Source organism: Salvelinus namaycush, chromosome 42 (assembly GCF_016432855.1).
Source record: "Salvelinus namaycush isolate Seneca chromosome 42, SaNama_1.0, whole genome shotgun sequence".
NCBI lineage: Eukaryota > Metazoa > Chordata > Actinopteri > Salmoniformes > Salmonidae > Salvelinus > Salvelinus namaycush.
In genome coordinates this window covers 17,559,695-17,585,960 of record NC_052348.1, presented here as the reverse complement: position 1 = coordinate 17,585,960, position 26,266 = coordinate 17,559,695, and the positions used below count along the sequence as shown (strand labels likewise).

At 46.3% G+C, this 26,266-nt stretch overlaps 2 protein-coding genes across 3 annotated transcripts in view; one reads left to right on the top strand and one right to left on the bottom strand.

The window, feature by feature from the left end:
* Nucleotides 1–718: 718 nt before the first annotated feature.
* On the top strand, nt 719–6,559 carry LOC120034933 (caspase-6-like). 2 transcript variants are annotated; one of them, XM_038981635.1, is made up of 8 exons: nt 719–801; nt 1,316–1,354; nt 2,103–2,145; nt 2,381–2,530; nt 2,653–2,729; nt 2,852–3,027; nt 3,315–3,465; nt 3,810–6,559. In XM_038981635.1, the coding sequence occupies exons 1-8, from the start codon at nt 771–773 to the stop codon at nt 4,046–4,048; spliced, it is 906 nt and encodes a 301-aa protein (XP_038837563.1). In that variant the 5' UTR covers nt 719–770; the 3' UTR covers nt 4,049–6,559. The 2 variants fall into 2 exon arrangements, with proteins under 2 accessions (XP_038837563.1, XP_038837562.1); XM_038981634.1 differs by having other exon boundaries at nt 2,378–2,530.
* LOC120034931 (calcium uniporter protein, mitochondrial-like) overlaps nt 5,877–26,266 on the bottom strand; it is a 39,866-nt gene continuing 19,476 nt past the window's right edge. Inside the window, exons 2-8 of the mRNA XM_038981633.1 lie at nt 24,166–24,238; nt 23,698–23,868; nt 17,022–17,126; nt 16,365–16,531; nt 15,907–16,110; nt 7,131–7,247; nt 5,877–6,996 (exon numbers count right to left, since the gene is read on the bottom strand). Coding sequence (XP_038837561.1) covers nt 6,919–6,996; nt 7,131–7,247; nt 15,907–16,110; nt 16,365–16,531; nt 17,022–17,126; nt 23,698–23,868; nt 24,166–24,238 — 915 coding nt within the window. The 3' untranslated portion in view covers nt 5,877–6,918. The remainder of the gene's footprint in view (nt 6,997–7,130; nt 7,248–15,906; nt 16,111–16,364; nt 16,532–17,021; nt 17,127–23,697; nt 23,869–24,165; nt 24,239–26,266) is intronic.

The window sequence follows — 26,266 nt, the reverse complement described above, 5'->3', positions numbered from 1 at the left end:
GCATGTGAGGTGTAAACCCTACATTGACAGCCAGTGAGACTCCTACAGTGCACACGTAACTGACATTTGACGTTTGTTGAGCTTGCCTCATTCACAGGCATACGCAAACATGTATTTGGTTTTTACAGTATCCCTCTGCATAATGTCACACCCTGAAACATGTTTTATATTATACTGAACAAAAATATAAGTCGATACCAGTCACCTCCACCGTCGTTTTAGAGAATGTGACATTATGTCCAACCAGCCTCACAACCGCAGACCACGTGTAACCACGCCAACCCAGGACCTCCACATCTGGTTTCTTCACCTGCGGGGTCGTCTGAGACCAGCCACCCGGACAGGAGGAATATTTCTGTCTATAATAAAGCCCTTTTGTGGGGAAAAAGTCAGTCTCAATGGCTGTGCCCCTGCCCAGTCATATAAAATTCATAGATCAGGGCCTAATTAATTTATTTTAATTCACTGATTTGCTTATATGTACTGTAACTCAGCAAAATCGTTTAAATTGCTGCATGTTGCGTTTATATTTTTGTTTAGTATATATTTGACTCTGTTATACGGTTCTCAGTGGCTACAATGTGGCATTATACGGAAGTTGTAACGAGCAACGCTTGACTGCCATGCCCAGTTGCCAATTGTATCCAGTTTTTGAGTAGATGCGCCAATCAGCTTAAAGGGGCGGGAAGTGTCATTCTCCTTCAGTGTTAGTAAAGCCGATACATTTTACACATTTTGTGTACACATTGAAAGGAGAGTAGACAGCAACCATGTCGTGTCCAGGGAATAAAGACACCAAAGGTAAGAAAAAGTCATATTTTGAAGTCATACAATACTATATGTATGTCGTGGTATTAGTAGTCTTGAAGTTGAATGTAATGTTGTGATCACGGAAATCATATAAGACAAATATGAAAGAAGAACTCTCAGAAGACATTTCTGACCCTCCCTGGGAAAGGAAAGTAAACAAAAGAATAATAATTCACTTGCTGAATGATGTCATGGATTTCACAATTTCCCCTCCATTTACCTCGCTTATCTTTCATTGTTCTAATACGTTTATAAGGTGTATGTACCGCATTGTGTGTCTGTTTGTACTGTTATTACAGTAGCCAAGGTTGTTGTTCACTGTCAGATTAATCGCGTCCCGAGACTCTACGCAATAGCCTGGGGACTAGGTTACTGACAGATGAGCACAGACCAGATTTTATGTAAGGTGTTAAATCAATGTTATCAGTGTACAGACTTATTTCACAGGTGTGTGAAATCTTACTGTATTGTCTCATGTGGGATTTTCGTCTCTTCCAATTCACAGGAAGCTTGGAAAAAGACAGCAAAACTTCACATAGGACAGGTGAGTATGTACGGGCGATGTCAGGTTAGGTAGGTCTAGGTGCTCAATGCTTGTAGAGACATATGCAGATGTACATTTAAAACCAAAACAGAAAGACTGTTTGAGGTACTGTTTTAACGAAACTACCTTATCTCAAGAAATGTCCTTTTACGAGACTCAAAGTACACGCTAATTATGTAATGGTTAACACAAACCTGTAGTTATTTCTCCGTTTGGCGTTTGCACTGAGCAATCACCTGAATCAAAAGCAGTATACCCTCCTCGTGTGCTCTCAATAATAACCTTAACACAAGGAACATGAGGAAATGGAGTGGCAGACTTTTCCCTTTTTCCCTGACCTCATTTGGAAGAATTGTCCAAATCCTGCTTCACCCCACACCTGCAACAGCAGCACGAGTAAAGTGCATGTGAGATAGGAGAGCATTGTCACTTTTTACTACTGGTCTTAACACCTGTATCCAGCCTATTGAAAACCACCAGGACTGGGTGCTTATTGAACAATGGCTGCTTGACCCTGGAGTTATAGCCGAGGCTACTAATTCACAAACCTGTTTGCAGAGCTTAACAATAGACCCCCCAAAATAAATCTGATCCCAAAAGCTTTGAAGAGAATTTGCATCGAACCTGCCAAGTGTTGAGATATCAGAAAGCTGTAAAACCACATTAGAGGGCTTTGAGAAGTCATAAAATAAATATTCATGCAAATTGTCATACCTGTTCAGATTGTATGTTCCTTTCTCGTTATCAGGTCCTAGTGAGAACCTTACAGAAACAGATGGGTATTTCTGCAGGTAACTATTAGTAATAATATGACTCATTACATTGTTATAAATGACTTTAATGTAATGAACACGTGGTTGAAATAAGTTCAAGTATGTTGACAGTTGAAGTGAACAGATAGTTTAGTGTAACAGATTACTTGTGGTAACAGATAAGAAATCGATACCGTCTCTTGTTCATCTACACCCATTATGGCATAACAAGGTATTGGTATTTACAGGGGAGCGTGTGTTTTTCTTTCAGCAGTTCTTTCTCTATGGACCCTGCGGACGAGTATAAGATGAACCACAAGCGGCGAGGCCTGGCTCTCATCTTCAACCAGGAACACTTCTTCTGGCATCTGAGAATGCCCTCCCGCAACGGGACCAATGCTGACCGCTCCAACCTGGTCAAAAGGTATACATGGCATCAGATATGACCTTGCTTCATAACTCCCTATAGACCGGTTCAGTCAACTGTAGTGCTGATGTTTAAAATGTAATGCCTAACCATGTTTGACACTTGATTTTCTGATTCAGATTTGAGGACTTGAACTTTGAAGTGCAGGCCTTTGATAATCTGAAGGTGGAGGAAGTTCTGGATAAAATCAGTCAGGGTAAGCAGCACTTCAAGTCATTCGATACCACCTCAAATAATCCGCTTAACACAGATACTGTATCAGTCACAGTCAGTATTATACTTCAGAATAGTAAATTATACATGTCTGATACTCTATAGCGGCTGAGGCCAACCATGCTGATGCAGACTGCTTCGTGTGCGTCTTTCTGAGCCACGGAGAGAACGACCACGTCTATGCTTACGACGACAAGATTGCTATCCAGGACATCACTGCCCTGTTCAAAGGAGACAAGTGTAAGAGCCTGGTGGGCAAGCCCAAGATCTTCATACTACAGGTAAGCAGTCAGATGATGAGATGCATTTGAATAGATCCATTTTAGATGAAACCTTTGACATTCAGTACTGTTGACTCATAGACCTATAGACCATATCTGATGTTTGGGGGCCGGTGAAGGCATATCTTCATCAGACACAATACTATTATTTGTAATTCTATTTGTAAACATTTGATCCACATAACCCAAAAATATTTACTGCTAAATATATGTATTTTTCTATATAACACTTCCATCAAATTGACGTTTTGACTCTTTACGGTTTCTGATTTGATTGACACCGACAGGCGTGCCGTGGGGACAAGCATGACGATCCAGTGACCCCCATGGACGTGGTGGACAGCGAAGTGCAGACCAACGAGGTGGTGGTGGACGCTGGGGTGGTCTACACCCTCCCTGCTGGCGCTGACTTCATCATGTGTTACTCTGTGGCTGAAGGTGAGGAACACATGGCACAGCTGATAGTCTATTACAGAAAACAAGAAGAAATACTGTAAACCTAGTGGTCGTAAATGAGGATAGATGCATAGATCAGTGATACATGGAGAATAAAGACAACTTCATTATTTTAATTCCTTATCAACAGACTCACAGTTACTATTTTGTACCCAACTCCTTCTTACTGTGACTTGTATACAGTTATGCTGTTTAGACAATATCCTAAATAACTGTTTCCCTGTGTAGTGTAATGGTGTTTGATCACTTGATTATCCTTTGCTTCTCACTTGGATTAATAGAATTCAGATCTAACTGCCATACTTGTTCCCGGTCTCCCTGTGCAGGCTACTATTCCCACCGCGAGACGATCAACGGCTCCTGGTACATCCAGGACCTGTGTGGGGCCATGCGGAAGTTTGGGGATTCCCTGGAGTTCACGGAGCTCCTGACCCTGGTCAACAGGAAGGTGTCCATGAGGAGCGTCGGGAATTGTACCGACCAGAGCGCCATCGGGAAGAAACAGGTCCCCTGCTTTGCTTCCATGCTCACCAGGAAGCTCTACTTCCGAGCCAAGAAGCAGTAAGGTTTCCATCCACCGGGCAGCTACTACGTCATTCCTGAATCCTGCTGTAGTTGTTTTGGATGTTTTTGGGGAGAAAGGTGGTCCTTGACTATAATGTCTGGTGGTTCTTTTTGTTAAACGTTTGTCTATATTATTTCGATGTTTGTCTTGAGGACCATGAAATACACTTTATCAAGCTGTGCATATTCCCTTTATTCTAATCATCTTTCCTATGAAACCAAATGGAGATCATGTCATTTGCTGACGATTGTTGGTGCTGTTTTATTTTAACATTCTGTGGTGCCAAAGCTGACCTAAAACAAAGCATGTACTATACTGGTGAAACCTGCTTGGCTGCTCGGCTTCAGGCTTTCCCTGTTGGTGTTGACAGAGGTCATGGAATGTACCTGCAGGGCAGGTAAAAGAGTGACATGAGAATGGTAATTGAGCATTAACATTTCAAATGACTTTATTCTCAGTCTGTTTGTGGATAGCTATTGGTTAAGAGGGGATTCTCAGTCAGTAAAGGATTTTGCATCACCAGTCCCTTTAGGCCTTTCTCGAGAGAATACTGCTAATTCTTAGCATTGAGTAATGGTTCCCTGGGCTTGATTTGTTTACATCAACTATCTGTGTCAAATATACAAAGAAATGTGCACATTGTTTGAAGGACGCCGTGGCTCTGGGGCTAAATCCCTACCTTGCATCCAAAAGGTGTGGCTTTGATCCTTATCTCTTGTGCAAGTTTCTGCAACTGTCGTTGTCCAACATAGGAAGAAAAGTGCCGATTGGGTGGCTCTGGGGTTGAATCCCTGGCTTGCAGCCAAGAGGATATGGGTTCAGTTCTTATCTCTTGTGCTTTAGTCTACTGCACATTTACGCAAATGTCAAAATTAAGTGTTTGTAGTGTGAAGGAGTCTGTGGCTCTGGATCTCACCCAAATAGCACAGGGTTGTAGGTTTGGACCTACTGCAGGACTCGAGCATGGTTGTGTGGACAACGGGCTCTGCTGCAGAGCGAGTTAAGGCCACTAGAAGTGGTTGCCACATCAAGATGGCTGGAGAATGGTGGCGTTGGTCCTAAGTATGCATTAAGCAGGGGATGTTAATCCTGGGTCCCCTGTCACAGTTCCTGAACACTAACCAGCAGTGGTTATGGGAAAAAATATAGACACTTAGTATCTCTCTTGAAATACAGGCATCTACTTTTTTCAGGGGTTTTTCTCCATAACATCTGCTGGTTACAGGGATGTGAACCCCAGGTATTAACCCCCATCAGTCCTCCAACCACATCTGTGCCACCGATTGCTTCACACATATTCATATGATTGACATGGACATTGGGGAAACGTACACGAAATCACAAGAGTAGAGGATTGAACCCACAACATCTTGGTTGCTGAGATTTAACCCCAAATCCTTCACACTTGAAGCGCTTCTCTTTGTATGTTAGACATCGACAGTTACAGAAACTGTCAATCAAGCACAAGATATATGGATTAAACCCACAACCTCCAACCTCTTAAGGCAGGGACCAAACCCCTTACCCACGTCCCCATCTGGTCCTCTGTAGTCAACAAGATGAAAAGACAATGATGTGCCTCAATATGTTGCCTCCTCACTTGTTCTGTCAAAAAGGGAATTTGTGTTTCTGTTTGCACTTGGATGTGCTTAGTCTTTACAACTCAAATGTAGTTTTCCATGTTTTGAAAGCGGCAGGCTAAACGTGAACAAACAACTCCAATATGGAAAGTACCTCAGGGAGTCAAGTGTCTAGTGTTTCAAAGACGTTCAGTAAACAAGTTTGGTCACATGACCTACTGTACTACTACTGACTCAGGAAAACCAAAGAAGTCATATACATTGTTTACTGCCACTATGGTAGTGCCTTTGTTTGGTAATTCAAATCAATGGCTTTTTAAATAACAGCTTTTTACCACTATTCTTTTTTTATTGAGGGTATTTGACAGCTGTTTTCATCTTAAGATAAGATCACTTTATTGGTCAATTACACCCCCCCCGTACTGTTAATCTTTTTAAATAGCATTTTATATAGCTCATATAAGACAACTCAGGGTACCAATCAACCGACCATCTCATGTTTAAAAAATAAAGAAATCATTGTTAGTCACTTGGAGATATTTACTAAAGCAATGACAACGCACAAGGTATTACTAATTTGTATGTGAACCTGAGTGCTGGACACCAATTCATGTTTCTATTTCTGAAGTGTACAAGAAAATGAGGACCGTTTTAGTCTCCATGGGTGAATACAAGGAACCACTGCTTAGTAAGAGTATTGTACTTTTCTTGTTATGTGGTCCACCAGGGAAATTTGTCTCTGACCTTTTGGGAGATTGGCGTTTGCGCTAATAGCATTTGCACTACTAGAATTTGGAGAGGTGTGTGGGGCTCCTATAGAATTAGAATCTCTCATTTATAAAATGACAGTTGTAAAACTGTTGAAATATGTTTGGGGTTTTGATGATTGAAACAAGTCTGAATTGAGGTGCAATAAAATATTGAAATGTAATTTGTGTTCAGTCTCAGTTCTCTTAATCTTTAAACTATTCAGAACGTTGCTCTTCTATAGAAATGAAACTAGCTACTAGTTTACTACTAGCTACACCCACCAGGTGAGCCAGGCCAAGGCCCCGCCCTGCAACAGCCAGGAATGCAGATTAAATATGATTAGTATTCAGGAAGATGCTTTCTCATATGATATTTATTACTATACTTCTATTACCACAAATGACTTCCAACATTGTAAACGGTGTAAACCAAAACTCTAAAATGATCTGTGGGGTTAGTAAGAAAAAGTAATCGTTATCAAAATAAATGGGAAGAAATGCTGCTGCTCAGTAGTCCTTCAGTTTGACGTGGTGTTGCTCTTCATGGCTGGCTCTGGATCTGTTCTACAGGGAGCTGAAGTTGGGTTGGATTCCTTAGACGTCTCAAATCTTCTTCCACCTAAAGATGACACACACACACACACACACGTCATCAGCAGAAGCCCCTTATAGACTGAATACATCAGTGGAAAGTACAATAAGCAGTGAGCAGAAATTCTGCAGTGCCTTGTATTAGTAAGTATAGCAACATACCGAAGCCAACTCCTCTCTCAGCTCATTGTACTTCTGCACGTTGAAGCACTCCTTCTTGGCTCCCTTGTGGAAGTAATACAGGAACTGCCTGTCTTTGGCGTCTGGATAGACATAATCCTACAGAGCAAAACAACCATGATCCATCTGGTGCAGACTAACGTATGTGTATCACTTCTGTTCATAGTTATCTGGGTTTAAATTGTAACTTGAGATAACTGTGTGAACCTCTGTGTAAATCATGCACTGATGTGATTAGGAGATATGATCAGAATACAGGTGATGCACCTAGAAGCGTAACAGGAATGTTGGTGTGTGTCAGCCTCCTTGTGGCACGGATGTACACAGTTCCTACTGTACTTTATAAGATAGAACTCACAAAATAATATGGACGCAGGACACAGGTGCTGTGGGACCAACTGGAAGGTTCAGACCATGTCGTGTCATCAAGACCTAGGTGAAACGTCTTCAATACAGTGCATGCTATACACATTGCAGCCACAGGAGGGCAGACATACGCAAAGATTTCTCTGTTACATTAATTTGATTACATCTACCATTGACGTCAATGCAGAGGTTTGAGCTGCACACAGTTATCTGAAGTTAGAGCTGCACACAGTTATCTGAAGTTAGAATTCAACCCTGATAATTACTGTCTTCATACTGTACAGCATATGGCAATGGAGGAGTAGGTCACATAATGGGAACTTGACTACTCCAAGTTGTTGTAAGGAGACCAGGTGTGACTGAAATGAAAATGAAAGCCTCTTGTTCAAGTGCCCTGTAGTGACAGTACTCTTTGTGTACACAAGGAGGAGACACTGTCTTGACTACTTGTATTGAGACCGTGCTGGACATGGGTCCTGCTATCCTGCTTGGTGAGGACATAGCAGGGTTAGGCTCCTGTACTGTACCTGCTTGGTGAGGACATAGTAGGGTTAGAGTCCTGTACTATACCTGCCTGGTGAGGACATAGCAGGGTTAGAGTCCTGTACTGTACCTGCTTGGTGAGGACATAGCAGGGTTAGAGTCCTGTACTGTACCTGCTTGGTGAGGACATAGTAGGGTTAGAGTCCTGTACTATACCTGCCTGGTGAGGACATAGCAGGGTTAGAGTCCTGTACTGTACCTGCCTGGTGAGGACATAGCAGGGTTAGAGTCCTGTACTGTACCTGCTTGGTGAGGACATAGTAGGGTTAGAGTCCTGTACTATACCTGCCTGGTGAGGACATAGCAGGGTTAGAGTCCTGTACTATACCTGCTTGGTGAGGACATAGCAGGGTTAGAGTCCTGTACTATACCTGCTTGGTGAGGACATAGCAGGGTTAGAGTCCTGTACTGTACCTGCTTGGTGAGGACATAGCAGGGTTAGAGTCCTGTACTGTACCTGCTTGGTGAGGACATAGCAGGGTTAGAGTCCTGTACTATACCTGCTTGGTGAGGACATAGCAGGGTTAGAGTCCTGTACTGTACCTGCTTGGTGAGGACATAGCAGGGTTAGAGTCCTGTACTATACCTGCTTGGTGAGGACATAGCAGGGTTAGAGTCCTGTACTATACCTGCTTGGTGAGGACATAGCAGGGTTAGAGTCCTGTACTGTACCTGCTTGGTGAGGACATAGCAGGGTTAGAGTCCTGTACTATACCTGCTTGGTGAGGACATAGCAGGGTTAGAGTCCTGTACTGTACCTGCTTGGTGAGGACATAGCAGGGTTAGAGTCCTGTACTGTAACTGCTTGGTGAGGACATAGCAGGGTTAGAGTCCTGTACTATACCTGCCTGGTGAGGACATAGCAGGGTTAGAGTCCTGTACTATACCTGCTTGGTGAGGACATAGCAGGGTTAGAGTCCTGTACTATACCTGCCTGGTGAGGACATAGCAGGGTTAGAGTCCTGTACTATACCTGCTTGGTGAGGACATAGCAGGGTTAGAGTCCTGTACTATACCTGCTTGGTGAGGACATAGCAGGGTTAGAGTCCTGTACTATACCTGCCTAGTGAGGACATAGCAGGGTTAGAGTCCTGTACTATACCTGCCTAGTGAGGACATAGCAGGGTTAGAGTCCTGTACTATACCTGCCTAGTGAGGACATAGCAGGGTTAGAGTCCTGTACTATACCTGCCTAGTGAGGACATAGCAGGGTTAGGCTCCTGTACTATACCTGCCTAGTGAGGACATAGCAGGGTTAGAGTCCTGTACTATACCTGCTTGGTGAGGACATAGCAGGGTTAGGCTCCTGTACTATACCTGCCTGGTGAGGACATAGCAGGGTTAGAGTCCTGTACTATACCTGCTTGGTGAGGACATAGCAGGGTTAGAGTCCTGTACTGTACCTGCTTGGTGAGGACATAGCAGGGTTAGAGTCCTGTACTGTACCTGCTTGGTGAGGACATAGCAGGGCTAGAGTCCTGTACTATACCTGCCTGGTGAGGACATAGCAGGGTTAGAGTCCTGTACTATACCTGCTTGGTGAGGACATAGCAGGGTTAGAGTCCTGTACTGTACCTGCTTGGTGAGGACATAGCAGGGTTAGAGTCCTGTACTATACCTGCCTGGTGAGGACATAGCAGGGTTAGAGTCCTGTACTATACCTGCTTGGTGAGGACATAGCAGGGTTAGAGTCCTGTACTGTACCTGCTTGGTGAGGACATAGCAGGGTTAGAGTCCTGTACTATACCTGCCTGGTGAGGACATAGCAGGGTTAGAGTCCTGTACTGTACCTGCCTGGTGAGGACATAGCAGGGTTAGAGTCCTGTACTGTACCTGCTTGGTGAGGACATAGCAGGGTTAGAGTCCTGTACTATACCTGCCTGGTGAGGACATAGCAGGGTTAGAGTCCTGTACTGTACCTGCTTGGTGAGGACATAGCAGGGTTAGAGTCCTGTACTGTACCTGCTTGGTGAGGACATAGCAGGGTTAGAGTCCTGTACTGTACCTGCTTGGTGAGGACATAGCAGGGTTAGAGTCCTGTACTGTACCTGCTTGGTGAGGACATAGCAGGGTTAGAGTCCTGTACTGTACCTGCTTGGTGAGGACATAGCAGGGTTAGAGTCCTGTACTATACCTGCTTGGTGAGGATATAGCAGGGTTAGAGTCATGTACTATACCTGCCTAGTGAGGACATAGCAGGGTTAGGCTCCTGTACTGTACCTGCCTGGTGAGGACATAGCAGGGTTAGAGTCTTGTACTATACCTGCCTAGTGAGGACATAGCAGGGTTAGAGTCCTGTACTATACCTGCCTAGTGAGGACATAGCAGGGTTAGAGTCCTGTACTATACCTGCCTGGTGAGGACATAGCAGGGTTAGAGTCCTGTACTATACCTGCTTGGTGAGGACATAGCAGGGTTAGAGTCCTGTACTATACCTGCCTAGTGAGGACATAGCAGGGTTAGAGTCCTGTACTATACCTGCCTGGTGAGGACATAGCAGGGTTAGAGTCCTGTACTATACCTGCCTAGTGAGGACATAGCAGGGTTAGAGTCCTGTACTATACCTGCCTAGTGAGGACATAGCAGGGTTAGAGTCCTGTACTATACCTGCCTAGTGAGGACATAGCAGGGTTAGAGTCCTGTACTATACCTGCCTGGTGAGGACATAGCAGGGTTAGAGTCCTGTACTATACCTGCTTGGTGAGGACATAGCAGGGTTAGGCTCCTGTACTGTACCTGCCTGGTGAGGACATAGCAGGGTTAGAGTCCTGTACTGTACCTGCTTGGTGAGGATATAGCAGGGTTAGAGTCCTGTACTATACCTGCCTAGTGAGGACATAGCAGGGTTAGAGTCCTGTACTATACCTGCCTAGTGAGGACATAGCAGGGTTAGAGTCCTGTACTATACCTGCCTAGTGAGGACATAGCAGGGTTAGAGTCCTGTACTATACCTGCCTAGTGAGGACATAGCAGGGTTAGAGTCCTGTACTATACCTGCCTAGTGAGGACATAGCAGGGTTAGAGTCCTGTACTATACCTGCCTGGTGAGGACATAGCAGGGTTAGAGTCCTGTACTATACCTGCCTAGTGAGGACATAGCAGGGTTAGAGTCCTGTACTATACCTGCCTAGTGAGGACATAGCAGGGTTAGAGTCCTGTACTATACCTGCCTGGTGAGGACATAGCAGGGTTAGAGTCCTGTACTATACCTGCCTAGTGAGGACATAGCAGGGTTAGAGTCCTGTACTATACCTGCCTGGTGAGGACATAGCAGGGTTAGAGTCCTGTACTATACCTGCTTGGTGAGGACATAGCAGGGTTAGGCTCCTGTACTGTACCTGCCTGGTGAGGACATAGCAGGGTTAGAGTCCTGTACTGTACCTGCTTGGTGAGGATATAGCAGGGTTAGAGTCCTGTACTATACCTGCCTAGTGAGGACATAGCAGGGTTAGAGTCCTGTACTATACCTGCCTGGTGAGGACATAGCAGGGTTAGAGTCCTGCACTATACCTGCCTAGTGAGGACATAGCAGGGTTAGAGTCCTGTACTATACCTGCCTAGTGAGGACATAGCAGGGTTAGAGTCCTGTACTATACCTGCCTAGTGAGGACATAGCAGGGTTAGAGTCCTGTACTATACCTGCCTGGTGAGGACATAGCAGGGTTAGGCTCCTGTACTATACCTGCCTAGTGAGGACATAGCAGGGTTAGAGTCCTGTACTATACCTGCTTGGTGAGGACATAGCAGGGTTAGGCTCCTGTACTATACCTGCCTGGTGAGGACATAGCAGGGTTAGAGTCCTGTACTATACCTGCTTGGTGAGGACATAGCAGGGTTAGGCTCCTGTACTATACCTGCCTGGTGAGGACATAGCAGGGTTAGAGTCCTGTACTATACCTGCTTGGTGAGGACATAGCAGGGTTAGAGTCCTGTACTGTACCTGCTTGGTGAGGACATAGCAGGGTTAGAGTCCTGTACTGTACCTGCTTGGTGAGGACATAGCAGGGCTAGAGTCCTGTACTATACCTGCCTGGTGAGGACATAGCAGGGTTAGAGTCCTGTACTATACCTGCTTGGTGAGGACATAGCAGGGTTAGAGTCCTGTACTGTACCTGCTTGGTGAGGACATAGCAGGGTTAGAGTCCTGTACTATACCTGCCTGGTGAGGACATAGCAGGGTTAGAGTCCTGTACTGTACCTGCTTGGTGAGGACATAGCAGGGTTAGAGTCCTGTACTATACCTGCTTGGTGAGGACATAGCAGGGTTAGAGTCCTGTACTATACCTGCCTGGTGAGGACATAGCAGGGTTAGAGTCCTGTACTATACCTGCTTGGTGAGGACATAGCAGGGTTAGAGTCCTGTACTGTACCTGCTTGGTGAGGACATAGCAGGGTTAGAGTCCTGTACTGTACCTGCCTGGTGAGGACATAGCAGGGTTAGAGTCCTGTACTGTACCTGCTTGGTGAGGACATAGCAGGGTTAGAGTCCTGTACTGTACCTGCTTGGTGAGGACATAGCAGGGTTAGAGTCCTGTACTGTACCTGCTTGGTGAGGACATAGCAGGGTTAGAGTCCTGTACTGTACCTGCTTGGTGAGGACATAGCAGGGTTAGAGTCCTGTACTGTACCTGCTTGGTGAGGACATAGCAGGGTTAGAGTCCTGTACTATACCTGCCTGGTGAGGACATAGCAGGGTTAGTCCTGTACTGTACCTGCTTGGTGAGGACATAGCAGGGTTAGAGTCCTGTACTATACCTGCTTGGTGAGGACATAGCAGGGTTAGAGTCCTGTACTATACCTGCCTGGTGAGGACATAGCAGGGTTAGAGTCCTGTACTATACCTGCCTGGTGAGGACATAGCAGGGTTAGAGTCCTGTACTATACCTGCTTGGTGAGGACATAGCAGGGTTAGAGTCCTGTACTGTACCTGCTTGGTGAGGACATAGCAGGGTTAGAGTCCTGTACTGTACCTGCTTGGTGAGGACATAGCAGGGTTAGAGTCCTGTACTGTACCTGCTTGGTGAGGACATAGCAGGGTTAGAGTCCTGTACTGTACCTGCTTGGTGAGGACATAGCAGGGTTAGAGTCCTGTACTGTACCTGCTTGGTGAGGATATAGCAGGGCTAGAGTCCTGTACTGTACCTGCCTGGTGAGGACATAGCAGGGTTAGAGTCCTGTACTATACCTGCTTGGTGAGGACATAGCAGGGTTAGAGTCCTGTACTATACCTGCTTGGTGAGGACATAGCAGGGTTAGAGTCCTGTACTGTACCTGCTTGGTGAGGACATAGCAGGGTTAGAGTCCTGTACTATACCTGCTTGGTGAGGACATAGCAGGGTTAGTCCTGTACTGTACCTGCTTGGTGAGGACATAGCAGGGTTAGAGTCCTGTACTATACCTGCCTGGTGAGGACATAGCAGGGTTAGAGTCCTGTACTGTACCTGCTTGGTGAGGACATAGCAGGGTTAGAGTCCTGTACTGTACCTGCTTGGTGAGGACATAGCAGGGTTAGAGTCCTGTACTATACCTCCTTGGTGAGGACATAGCAGGGTTAGAGTCCTGTACTGTACCTGCTTGGTGAGGACATAGCAGGGTTAGAGTCCTGTACTGTACCTGCCTGGTGAGGACATAGCAGGGTTAGAGTCCTGTACTGTACCTGCTTGGTGAGGACATAGCAGGGTTAGAGTCCTGTACTATACCTGCTTGGTGAGGACATAGCAGGGTTAGAGTCCTGTACTATACCTGCTTGGTGAGGACATAGCAGGGTTAGAGTCCTGTACTGTACCTGCTTGGTGAGGACATAGCAGGGTTAGAGTCCTGTACTGTACCTGCTTGGTGAGGACATAGCAGGGTTAGAGTCCTGTACTATACCTGCCTGGTGAGGACATAGCAGGGTTAGAGTCCTGTACTGTACCTGCTTGGTGAGGACATAGCAGGGTTAGAGTCCTGTACTATACCTGCTTGGTGAGGACATAGCATGGTTAGAGTCCTGTACTATACCTGCCTGGTGAGGACATAGCAGGGTTAGAGTCCTGTACTATACCTGCTTGGTGAGGACATAGCAGGGTTAGAGTCCTGTACTGTACCTGCCTGGTGAGGACATAGCAGGGTTAGAGTCCTGTACTGTACCTGCCTGGTGAGGACATAGCAGGGTTAGAGTCCTGTACTGTACCTGCTTGGTGAGGACATAGCAGGGTTAGAGTCCTGTACTATACCTGCTTGGTGAGGACATAGCAGGGTTAGAGTCCTGTACTATACCTGTTTGGTGAGGACATAGCAGGGTTAGAGTCCTGTACTATACCTGCTTGGTGAGGACATAGCAGGGTTAGAGTCCTGTACTGTACCTGCTTGGTGAGGACATAGCAGGGTTAGAGTCCTGTACTATACCTGCTTGGTGAGGACATAGCAGGGTTAGAGTCCTGTACTATACCTGCTTGGTGAGGACATAGCAGGGTTAGAGTCCTGTACTATACCTGCTTGGTGAGGACATAGCAGGGTTAGAGTCCTGTACTGTACCTGCTTGGTGAGGACATAGCAGGGTTAGAGTCCTGTACTGTACCTGCTTGGTGAGGACATAGCAGGGTTAAAGTCCTGTACTGTACCTGATTGGTGAGGATATAGCAGGGCTAGAGTCCTGTACTATACCTGCCTGGTGAGGACATAGCAGGGTTAGAGTCCTGTACTATACCTGCCTGGTGAGGACATAGCAGGGTTAGAGTCCTGTACTATACCTGCTTGGTGAGGACATAGCAGGGTTAGAGTCCTGTACTATACCTGCCTGGTGAGGACATAGCAGGGTTAGAGTCCTGTACTATACCTGCTTGGTGAGGACATAGCAGGGTTAGAGTCCTGTACTGTACCTGCTTGGTGAGGACATAGCAGGGTTAGAGTCCTGTACTATACCTGCTTGGTGAGGACATAGCAGGGTTAGAGTCCTGTACTGTACCTGCTTGGTGAGGACATAGCAGGGTTAGAGTCCTGTACTGTACCTGCTTGGTGAGGACATAGCAGGGTTAGAGTCCTGTACTGTACCTGCTTGGTGAGGACATAGCAGGGTTAGAGTCCTGTACTGTACCTGCTTGGTGAGGACATAGCAGGGTTAGAGTCCTGTACTGTACCTGCTTGGTGAGGACATAGCAGGGTTAGAGTCCTGTACTATACCTGCCTGGTGAGGACATAGCAGGGTTAGAGTCCTGTACTGTACCTGCTTGGTGAGGACATAGCAGGGTTAGAGTCCTGTACTATACCTGCTTGGTGAGGACATAGCATGGTTAGAGTCCTGTACTATACCTGCCTGGTGAGGACATAGCAGGGTTAGAGTCCTGTACTGTACCTGCTTGGTGAGGACATAGCAGGGTTAGAGTCCTGTACTGTACCTGCTTGGTGAGGACATAGCAGGGTTAGAGTCCTGTACTATACCTGCTTGGTGAGGACATAGCAGGGTTAGAGTCCTGTACTGTACCTGCTTGGTGAGGACATAGCAGGGTTAGAGTCCTGTACTATACCTGCTTGGTGAGGACATAGCAGGGTTAGAGTCCTGTACTGTACCTGCTTGGTGAGGACATAGCAGGGTTAGAGTCCTGTACTATACCTGCTTGGTGAGGACATAGCAGGGTTAGAGTCCTGTACTGTACCTGCTTGGTGAGGACATAGCAGGGTTAGAGTCCTGTACTGTACCTGCTTGGTGAGGACATAGCAGGGTTAGAGTCCTGTACTGTACCTGCTTGGTGAGGACATAGCAGGGTTAGAGTCCTGTACTATACCTGCCTGGTGAGGACATAGCAGGGTTAGAGTCCTGTACTATACCTGCCTGGTGAGGACATAGCAGGGTTAGAGTCCTGTACTATACCTGCTTGGTGAGGACATAGTAGGCGAAGACTCCGATGCTGGTGCAGTAGGTGAGGAAGTAGGTGACGGGCTCCATGACGTCCCAGGAGTACACCCACCAGGTGAGCCAGGCCAAGGCCCCGCCCTGCACAGACAGCACGGCCACACCTGTCCACAGAGTCCTGGAGGAGTGGAACTCGGCACTGCGCTCTAGCTGTGCCTTCACCTGTACAGGGAATCGTCGGGTGACAGAGGTTACTAGTGATAGCTAAAACAAACTCTCACACTCATGCAATCTTATCTTTGAAGGTCTACCGCGACAGCTTTATGGTTGTCGACCAAAGGGATAGGTAGTAGGAGTCACACAGAGACGAGAGAGATGAGACAAGAGACGCGAGAGAGAAGTAAAGAGAGGAGATACTGACAGACAGAAGGAAAGAACAAGAGAGAAACAAAGTCGGAAGTGCACCCCTCCAGCACCTGTTCCAGAGGTGAGAGGTCCTGTTTGAGTCCATCCAGTCTCTCCAGCAGCTGCCTCTCCTTCAGCAGGTGGTGGTCAGGCAGGTGGAGGGCCGTGTGGAGCAGCTGCACCATGTGCTTCATGTCCTCCACGTCCACCACATGCTCACTGGACACACTGGACGCCTCTGGACACAAAACATGGGTGGAATTCATTACAACACAGTCACTCTGGGAACTCATTATTACACTTTGGGAACATGCATCACTATTCCACCAATTCCACCCCACCACACTGGAGGTTGATAATGACGATGAGGAGGATGAGGAGGAGGAGGATCATGCTGATACTCAAGTGACTAATGATGTTTCTTTTTAGAATTACTGATAAAGATCCATTGATATCTCATCATCATCCTCTGTAGCTGTGTGACTGTGGTCCTCTGTAGCTGTGTGACTGTGGTCCTCTGTAGCTCAGTTGGTAGAGCATGTTGTCTGCTACGCCAGGATAGTGGGTTCGATTCCCGGGACCACCCATACTTAAAATGTAAACACGCACGACTAAGTCGTTTCAGAATAAAAGCGGCTGCTAAATGGCATTTATTATTATATCATCATCATCATCATTATCTCTTAAACTGTTTAAACTTCCTATGTTTTGGGAAAGAGTTGCTTTACCTCTTTCAGGGGAGTGGATGTTGTATACAGCATCATTGATGAGGAGCTGGAAGTCTTTGTCCAGGAGATTGTCTATAGAGGTGGTGTTAGCTACCCGCGCACCATCTGTAGGGGACAGGAGGATAACAGACGGATATAGTGTCTATAGAGGTGGTGTTAGCTACCCGCGCACCATCTGTAGGAGACAGGAGGATAATAGATGGATATAGTGTCTATAGAGGTGGTGTTAGCTACCCGAGCACCATCTGTAGGAGACAGGAGGATAATAGATGGATATAGTGTCTATAGAGGTGGTGTTAGCTACCCGCGCACCATCTGTAGGAGACAGGAGGATAATAGATGGATATAGTGTCTATAGAGGTGCTATTAGCTACCCGCGCACCATCTGTAGGGGACAGGAGGATAACAGACGGATATAGTGTCTATAGAGGTGGTGTTAGCTACCCGCGCACCATCTGTAGGAGACAGGAGGATAATAGATGGATATAGTGTCTATAGAGGTGCTATTAGCTACCCGTGCACCATCTGTAGGGGACAGGAGGATAATAGATGGATATAGTGTCTATAGAGGTGCTATTAGCTACCCGCGCACCATCTGTAGGAAACAGGAGGATAATAGATGTCTATAGAGGTGGTATTAGCTACCCGCGCACTATCTGTTGGAGACAGGAGGATAATAGATGGATATAGTGTCTATAGAGGTGGTGTTAGCTACCCGCGCACCATCTGTAGGAGACAGGAGGATAATAGATGGATATAGTGTCTATAGAGGTGCTATTAGCTACCCGCGCACCATCTGTAGGGGACAGGAGGATAACAGACGGATATAGTGTCTATAGAGGTGGTGTTAGCTACCCGCGCACCATCTGTAGGAGACAGGAGGATAATAGATGGATATAGTGTCTATAGAGGTGCTATTAGCTACCCGTGCACCATCTGTAGGGGACAGGAGGATAATAGATGGATATAGTGTCTATAGAGGTGCTATTAGCTACCCGCGCACCATCTGTAGGAAACAGGAGGATAATAGATGTCTATAGAGGTGGTGTTAGCTACCCGCGCACCATCTGTTGGAGACAGGAGGATAATAGATGGATATAGTGTCTATAGAGGTGCTATTAGCTACCCGCGCACCATCTGTAGGGGACAGGAGGATAACAGATGGATATAGTGTCTATAGAGGTGGTGTTAGCTACCTGCGCACCATCTGTAGGAGACAGGAGGATAATAGATGGATATAGTGTCTATAGAGGTGGTGTTAGCTACCCGTGCACCATCTGTAGGGGACAGGAGGATAATAGATGGATATAGTGTCTATAGAGGTGGTGTTAGCTACCCGCGCACCATCTGTAGGGGACAGGAGGATAATAGATGGATATAGTGTCTATAGAGGTGCTATTAGCTACCCGTGCACCATCTGTAGGGGACAGGAGGATAATAGATGGATATAGTGTCTATAGAGGTGCTATTAGCTACCCGCGCACCATCTGTAGGAGACAGGAGGATAATAGATGTCTATAGAGGTGGTGTTAGCTACCCGCGCACCATCTGTTGGAGACAGGAGGATAATAGATGGATATAGTGTCTATAGAGGTGCTATTAGCTACCCGCGCACCATCTGTAGGGGACAGGAGGATAATAGATGGATATAGTGTCTATAGAGGTGCTGTTAGCTAACCGCGCACCATCTGTAGGAGACAGGAGGATAATAGATGGATATAGTGTCTATAGAGGTGGTGTTAGCTACCCGTGCACCATCTGTAGGGGACAGGAGGATAATAGATGGATATAGTGTCTATAGAGGTGGTGTTAGCTACCCGCGCACCATCTGTAGGAGACAGGAGGATAATAGATGGATATAGTGTCTATAGAGGTGGTGTTAGCTACCTGCGCACCATCTGTAGGGGACAGGAGGATAATAGATGGATATAGTGTCTATAGAGGTGGTGTTAGCTACCAGTGCACCATCTGTAGGGGACAGGAGGATAATAGATGGATATAGTGTCTATAGAGGTGGTGTTAGCTACCCGCGCGCCATCTGTAGGGGACAGGAGGATAATAGATGGATATAGTGTCTATAGAGGTGGTGTTAGCTACCCGCGCACCATCTGTAGGAGACAGGAGGATAATAGATGGATATAGTGTCTATAGAGGTGGTGTTAGCTACCCGCGCACCATCTGTAGGAGACAGGAGGATAATAGATGTCTATAGAGGTGGTGTTAGCTAACCGCGCACCATCTGTAGGAGACAGGAGGATAATAGATGTCTATAGAGGTGGTGTTAGCTAACCGCGCACCATCTGTAGGAGACAGGAGGATAATAGATGTCTATAGAGGTGGTGTTAGCTCACCGCGCTCCATCTGTAGGAGACAGGAGGATAATAGATGGATATAGTGTCTATAGAGGTGGTGTTAGCTACCCGCGCACCATCTGTAGGAGACAGGAAGATAATAGATGGATATAGTGTCTATAGAGGTGGTGTTAGCTACCCGCGCACCATCTGTAGGAGACAGGAGGATAATAGATGTCTATAGAGGTGGTGTTAGCTAACCGCGCACCATCTGTAGGAGACAGGAGGATAATAGATGTCTATAGAGGTGGTGTTAGCTAACCGCGCACCATCTGTAGGAGACAGGAGGATAATAGATGTCTATAGAGGTGGTGTTAGCTAACCGCGCACCATCTGTAGGAGACAGGAGGATAATAGATGTCTATAGAGGTGGTGTTAGCTCACCGCGCACCATCTGTAGGGGACAGGAGGATAATAGATGGATATAGTGTCTATAGAGGTGGTGTTAGCTACCCGCGCACCATCTGTAGGGGACAGGAGGATAATAGATGGATATAGTGTCTATAGAGGTGGTGTTAGCTACCCGCGCACCATCTGTAGGAGACAGGAGGATAATAGATGGATATAGTGTCTATAGAGGTGGTGTTAGCTACCCGCGCACCATCTGTAGGAGACAGGAGGATAATAGATGGATATAGTGTCTATAGAGGTGGTGTTAGCTACCCGCGCACCATCTGTAGGAGACAGGAGGATAATAGATGGATATAGTGTCTATAGAGGTGGTGTTAGCTACCCGTGCACCATCTGTAGGGGACAGGAGGATAATAGATGGATATAGTGTCTATAGAGGTGCTATTAGCTACCCGTGCACCATCTGTAGGGGACAGGAGGATAATAGATGGATATAGTGTCTATAGAGGTGCTATTAGCTACCCGCGCACCATCTGTAGGAGACAGGAGGATAATAGATGTCTATAGAGGTGGTGTTAGCTACCCGCGCACCATCTGTTGGAGACAGGAGGATAATAGATGGATATAGTGTCTATAGAGGTGCTATTAGCTACCCGCGCACCATCTGTAGGGGACAGGAGGATAATAGATGGATATAGTGTCTATAGAGGTGCTGTTAGCTAACCGCGCACCATCTGTAGGAGACAGGAGGATAATAGATGGATATAGTGTCTATAGAGGTGGTGTTAGCTACCCGTGCACCATCTGTAGGGGACAGGAGGATAATAGATGGATATAGTGTCTATAGAGGTGGTGTTAGCTACCCGCGCACCATCTGTAGGAGACAGGAGGATAATAGATGGATATAGTGTCTATAGAGGTGGTGTTAGCTACCTGCGCACCATCTGTAGGGGACAGGAGGATAATAGATGGATATAGTGTCTATAGAGGTGGTGTTAGCTACCAGTGCACCATCTGTAGGGGACAGGAGGATAATAGATGGATATAGTGTCTATAGAGGTGGTGTTAGCTACCCGCGCGCCATCTGTAGGGGACAGGAGGATAATAGATGGATATAGTGTCTATAGAGGTGGTGTTAGCTACCCGCGCACCATCTGTAGGAGACAGGAGGATAATAGATGGATATAGTGTCTATAGAGGTGGTGTTAGCTACCCGCGCACCATCTGTAGGAGACAGGAGGATAATAGATGTCTATAGAGGTGGTGTTAGCTAACCGCGCACCATCTGTAGGAGACAGGAGGATAATAGATGTCTATAGAGGTGGTGTTAGCTAACCGCGCACCATCTGTAGGAGACAGGAGGATAATAGATGTCTATAGAGGTGGTGTTAGCTCACCGCGCACCATCTGTAGGGGACAGGAGGATAATAGATGGATATAGTGTCTATAGAGGTGGTGTTAGCTACCCGCGCACCATCTGTAGGGGACAGGAGGATAATAGATGGATATAGTGTCTATAGAGGTGGTGTTAGCTACCCGCGCACCATCTGTAGGAGACAGGAGGATAATAGATGGATATAGTGTCTATAGAGGTGGTGTTAGCTACCCGCGCACCATCTGTAGGAGACAGGAGGATAATAGATGGATATAGTGTCTATAGAGGTGGTGTTAGCTACCCGCGCACCATCTGTAGGAGACAGGAGGATAATAGATGGATATAGTGTCTATAGAGGTGGTGTTAGCTACCCGTGCACCATCTGTAGGGGACAGGAGGATAATAGATGGATATAGTGTCTATAGAGGTGGTGTTAGCTACCCACGCGCCATCTGTAGGAGACAGGAGGATACTAGATGGATATAGTGTCTATAGAGGTGGTGTTAGCTACCCGCGCACCATCTGTAGGAGACAGGAGGATAATAGATGGATATAGTGTCTATAGAAGTGGTGTTAGCTACCCGCGCACCATCTGTAGGAGACAGGAGGATAATAGATGGATATAGAGGTGGTGTTAGCTAACCGCGCACCATCTGTAGGAGACAGGAGGATAATAGATGTCTATAGAGGTGGTGTTAGCTACCCGCGCACCATCTGTAGGAGACAGGAGGATAATAGATGGATATAGTGTCTATAGAGGTGGTGTTAGCTACCCGCGCACCATCTGTAGGAGACAGGAGGATAATAGATGGATATAGTGTCTATAGAGGTGGTGTTAGCTACCCGCGTACCATCTGTAGGGGACAGGAGGATAATAGATGGATATAGTGTCTATAGAGGTGGTGTTAGCTACCCGCGCACCATCTGTAGGAGACAGGAGGATAATAGATGTCTATAGAGGTGGTGTTAGCTAACCGCGCACCATCTGTAGGAGACAGGAGGATAATAGATGTCTATAGAGGTGGTGTTAGCTAACCGCGCACCATCTGTAGGAGACAGGAGGATAATAGATGTCTATAGAGGTGGTGTTAGCTAACCGCGCACCATCTGTAGGAGACAGGAGGATAATAGATGTCTATAGAGGTGGTGTTAGCTCACCGCGCACCATCTGTAGGGGACAGGAGGATAATAGATGGATATAGTGTCTATAGAGGTGGTGTTAGCTACCCGCGCACCATCTGTAGGGGACAGGAGGATAATAGATGGATATAGTGTCTATAGAGGTGGTGTTAGCTACCCGCGCACCATCTGTAGGAGACAGGAGGATAATAGATGGATATAGTGTCTATAGAGGTGGTGTTAGCTACCCGCGCACCATCTGTAGGAGACAGGAGGATAATAGATGGATATAGTGTCTATAGAGGTGGTGTTAGCTACCCGCGCACCATCTGTAGGAGACAGGAGGATAATAGATGGATATAGTGTCTATAGAGGTGGTGTTAGCTACCCGTGCACCATCTGTAGGGGACAGGAGGATAATAGATGGATATAGTGTCTATAGAGGTGGTGTTAGCTACCCACGCGCCATCTGTAGGAGACAGGAGGATACTAGATGGATATAGTGTCTATAGAGGTGGTGTTAGCTACCCGCGCACCATCTGTAGGAGACAGGAGGATAATAGATGGATATAGTGTCTATAGAAGTGGTGTTAGCTACCCGCGCACCATCTGTAGGAGACAGGAGGATAATAGATGGATATAGAGGTGGTGTTAGCTAACCGCGCACCATCTGTAGGAGACAGGAGGATAATAGATGTCTATAGAGGTGGTGTTAGCTACCCGCGCACCATCTGTAGGAGACAGGAGGATAATAGATGGATATAGTGTCTATAGAGGTGGTGTTAGCTACCCGCGCACCATCTGTAGGAGACAGGAGGATAATAGATGGATATAGTGTCTATAGAGGTGGTGTTAGCTACCCGCGTACCATCTGTAGGGGACAGGAGGATAATAGATGGATATAGTGTCTATAGAGGTGGTGTTAGCTACCCGCGCACCATCTGTAGGAGACAGGAGGATAATAGATGGATATAGTGTCTATAGAGGTGATGTTAGCTACCCGCGCACCATCTGTAGGGGACAGGAGGATAATAGATGGATATAGTGTCTATAGAGGTGGTGTTAGCTACCCGCGCACCATCTGTAGGGGACAGGAGGATAATAGATGGATATAGTGTCTATAGAGGTGGTGTTAGCTACCCGCGCACCATCTGTAGGAGACAGGAGGATAATAGATGGATATAGTGTCTGTGTACACGACAGACAGTGGCCCATAGTCATAAAGTATCTCAGAGTAGGAGTGGTGAACTAGGATCAGTTCTGCCCTGTCCATTAAATCATATTCATTATTATCTAAAAGGCGGAACTGCTCCTAGATAGGCACTCCTACTCTAAAATGCTTTATGAATAAGGGGAAAATGTTTGCATTTGTGTGTGTGTACAACATGTGTGTGTGTGTGTGTGTGTGTGTGTGTGTGTGTGTGTGTGTACAACATATTTGTGTGTGTGCGTGTACAACATATTTGTGTGTGTGTCCTACCCTTGGTGAGCACAGAGGCAGAGGTGACTCCTGGGTCTTCTCTCTGCAGGTCGTGGATGAGGTCTCCTACTGTCATTAACATGGGCCTGAGGAAGAACAGACAGCTCTCCTGCCTGGAGGGTAGTGGCACAGCCAACACCGGACGTCCATGTTTATACTGCAACACCACATCTAGACCGCAGACAGAGAAAAACACCGGGTAAAATGGGCAGTTAATGACCTTGTGTTTAAAATACAGTGCAGCTCATTCTCACCGTTTGAAATAACTGAGCTCATTGCATGCAACAATATATGGATTGTCTCTGCATTTATTCATAGTGATATGAACAGTCTACCAAAGATTACAATTCTAAAGCCATTCATCATAGGCTGGTACTTTAGAATAAAGAACTGCACTGTGTGTAAAGTCAAGGCAGCCATAGTAATACATTAATTGTAGAAAGGTGCACTGTAATGCCAGTATCGTACCACTAGAGGGTGCTACAGTACTGCAGAAGACCACTTGGGGAGGACATCTCCACTGTGGCTGTCTGGGATGGATCTGAAATGAGAGAGAGCACATTACAGAAGGGATTTATTTGACCTTTATTTTAAACAGGGAGTCCCATTCAGACCAATGTCTCTTTCAGAAGGAACTATTCATACACAATTTACAAAATACAGATACTGTACATTTAAGAAACACAAATAACATAAAATCAGCAAATAGGTCTCCAATTAACATTTTGAACAGCCCTAAAGGCACCAGAACATACTGTTACAAGGAACTCTGCGGATTTTCCCATACATGGGCGGCAAAGCAACTAAAAACAGACTGTCTTAGTGGCTTATCAGCTCAATATCATCAGTATCAACAGAAGCCCTCCCTTGGCAAACGATCACACTGCCAAAGACAGAAAGACAAACATTTGAAGTTCTACATGATAAAAATGAGAGTCAGAAATCGACCAGCTTCTATTCTACGTGACATCTTTGTTTTGCCAGGGCGTGTCTTGATTATCATTTTAAATGTAGCCAGTCATTGCAAAATTCATTTTACAGAGATACTGTGTGATATAAACATTGAGATAAGGACATATTTCCAGAATCTAATTTCCAAGAAACTGTATCATCATTACATTACCGCAGCCTATCTCGCTACATCACCCCCCATGAACCCCAGATATAGCCTACAGCTGACAGATTTGTTCTGCTGACTACACCATGTCAACGTTTCTGCTGATGCAACATTTCTCCACTTATATTCAATACCTTCTAGGCCTGGATGGAAGATGGAAAACCATTCCGTGTTAATATTCACAATCATATCCCTCCCACCATCCCTATCCAATTTCACTGAGGTAATGGTAAAAGGCTGGCTCTCACCAATCTCCACATGACATGAAGCCACAGAGACTTAGCCTGGCTAAACCAGACTGAATGCTGATGCTTGAATACCTGAAAATAGGCAGAAAATGGTGCTGAAAGCCTCCAGGTTTCCATATCAACATCCCCACTACAGATTGATCCCCTTCTAATCCCGTGCTGAGTAATACAATGATTTGGGGTATTAGGTTTAATGGTTGGGAATACGTTGCTGGCACTGCACCTGGAAGTAATGAAAGGAGTTGGTAAGATAAGAACGTAGAGTAATAGCTGTGAAAATGTGTGTGTGTGTGTATATATATATATCATATGTATGTGTGTGTATATATCATATGTATGTGTGTGTGTAAAGAGATTTTGAATAGTGCTACAATTATACCAACACAACTCCCAATAAGTATTGTGATGCCTTAGGCATGCATTCTGCCACTATTAAACACATGCTCACACGCACAACCACAGTGAGTAAAGATACATGGTCGGGGTAAATGTGAGAAATAAATCAGGGTTTTAGGTCATAACTGTTGAATTAATGATGTGCTTGCTACAGAACATTACCCCCATCCACACCATTAAAATGGAAATGACTAGCCTCCCGGGTGGCGCAGTGGTCTAGGGCACTGCATCGCAGCGCTAGCTGTGCCACCAGAGTCTCTGGGTTCGCGCCCAGGCTCTGTCGCGACCGGGAGGTCCGTGGGGCGACGCACAATTGGCCTAGCGTCGTCCGGGTTAGGGAGGGTTTGGCCGGTAGGGATATCCTTGTCTCATCGCGCTCCAGCGACTCCTGTGGCGGGCCGGGCGCAGAGCGCGCTAACCAAGGGGGGCGGGTGCACGGTGTTTCCTCCGACACATTGGGGCGGCTGGCTTCCGGGTTGGAGGCGCGCTGTGTTAAGAAGCAGTGCGGCTTGGTTGGGTTGTGCTTCGGAGGACGCATGACTTTCGACCTTCGTCTCTCCCGAGCCCGTACGGGAGTTGTAGCGATGAGACAAGATAGTAATTACTAGCGATTGGATACCACGAAAAGGGGGTAATAAAAAAAAAATGGAAATGACTCCACCCGGTAAGAAGAGGACTTGGAGGGTTTGCCAACGATGCCTAATGAACACTACAGCACCTTCTGGCCAGCAACACCAAGTCAGGCCCCTTGTATTGGAAGCCTATAAAGCGTGTGGCTGCAGTGAGTGACTTTAAAGTGATCAAATGC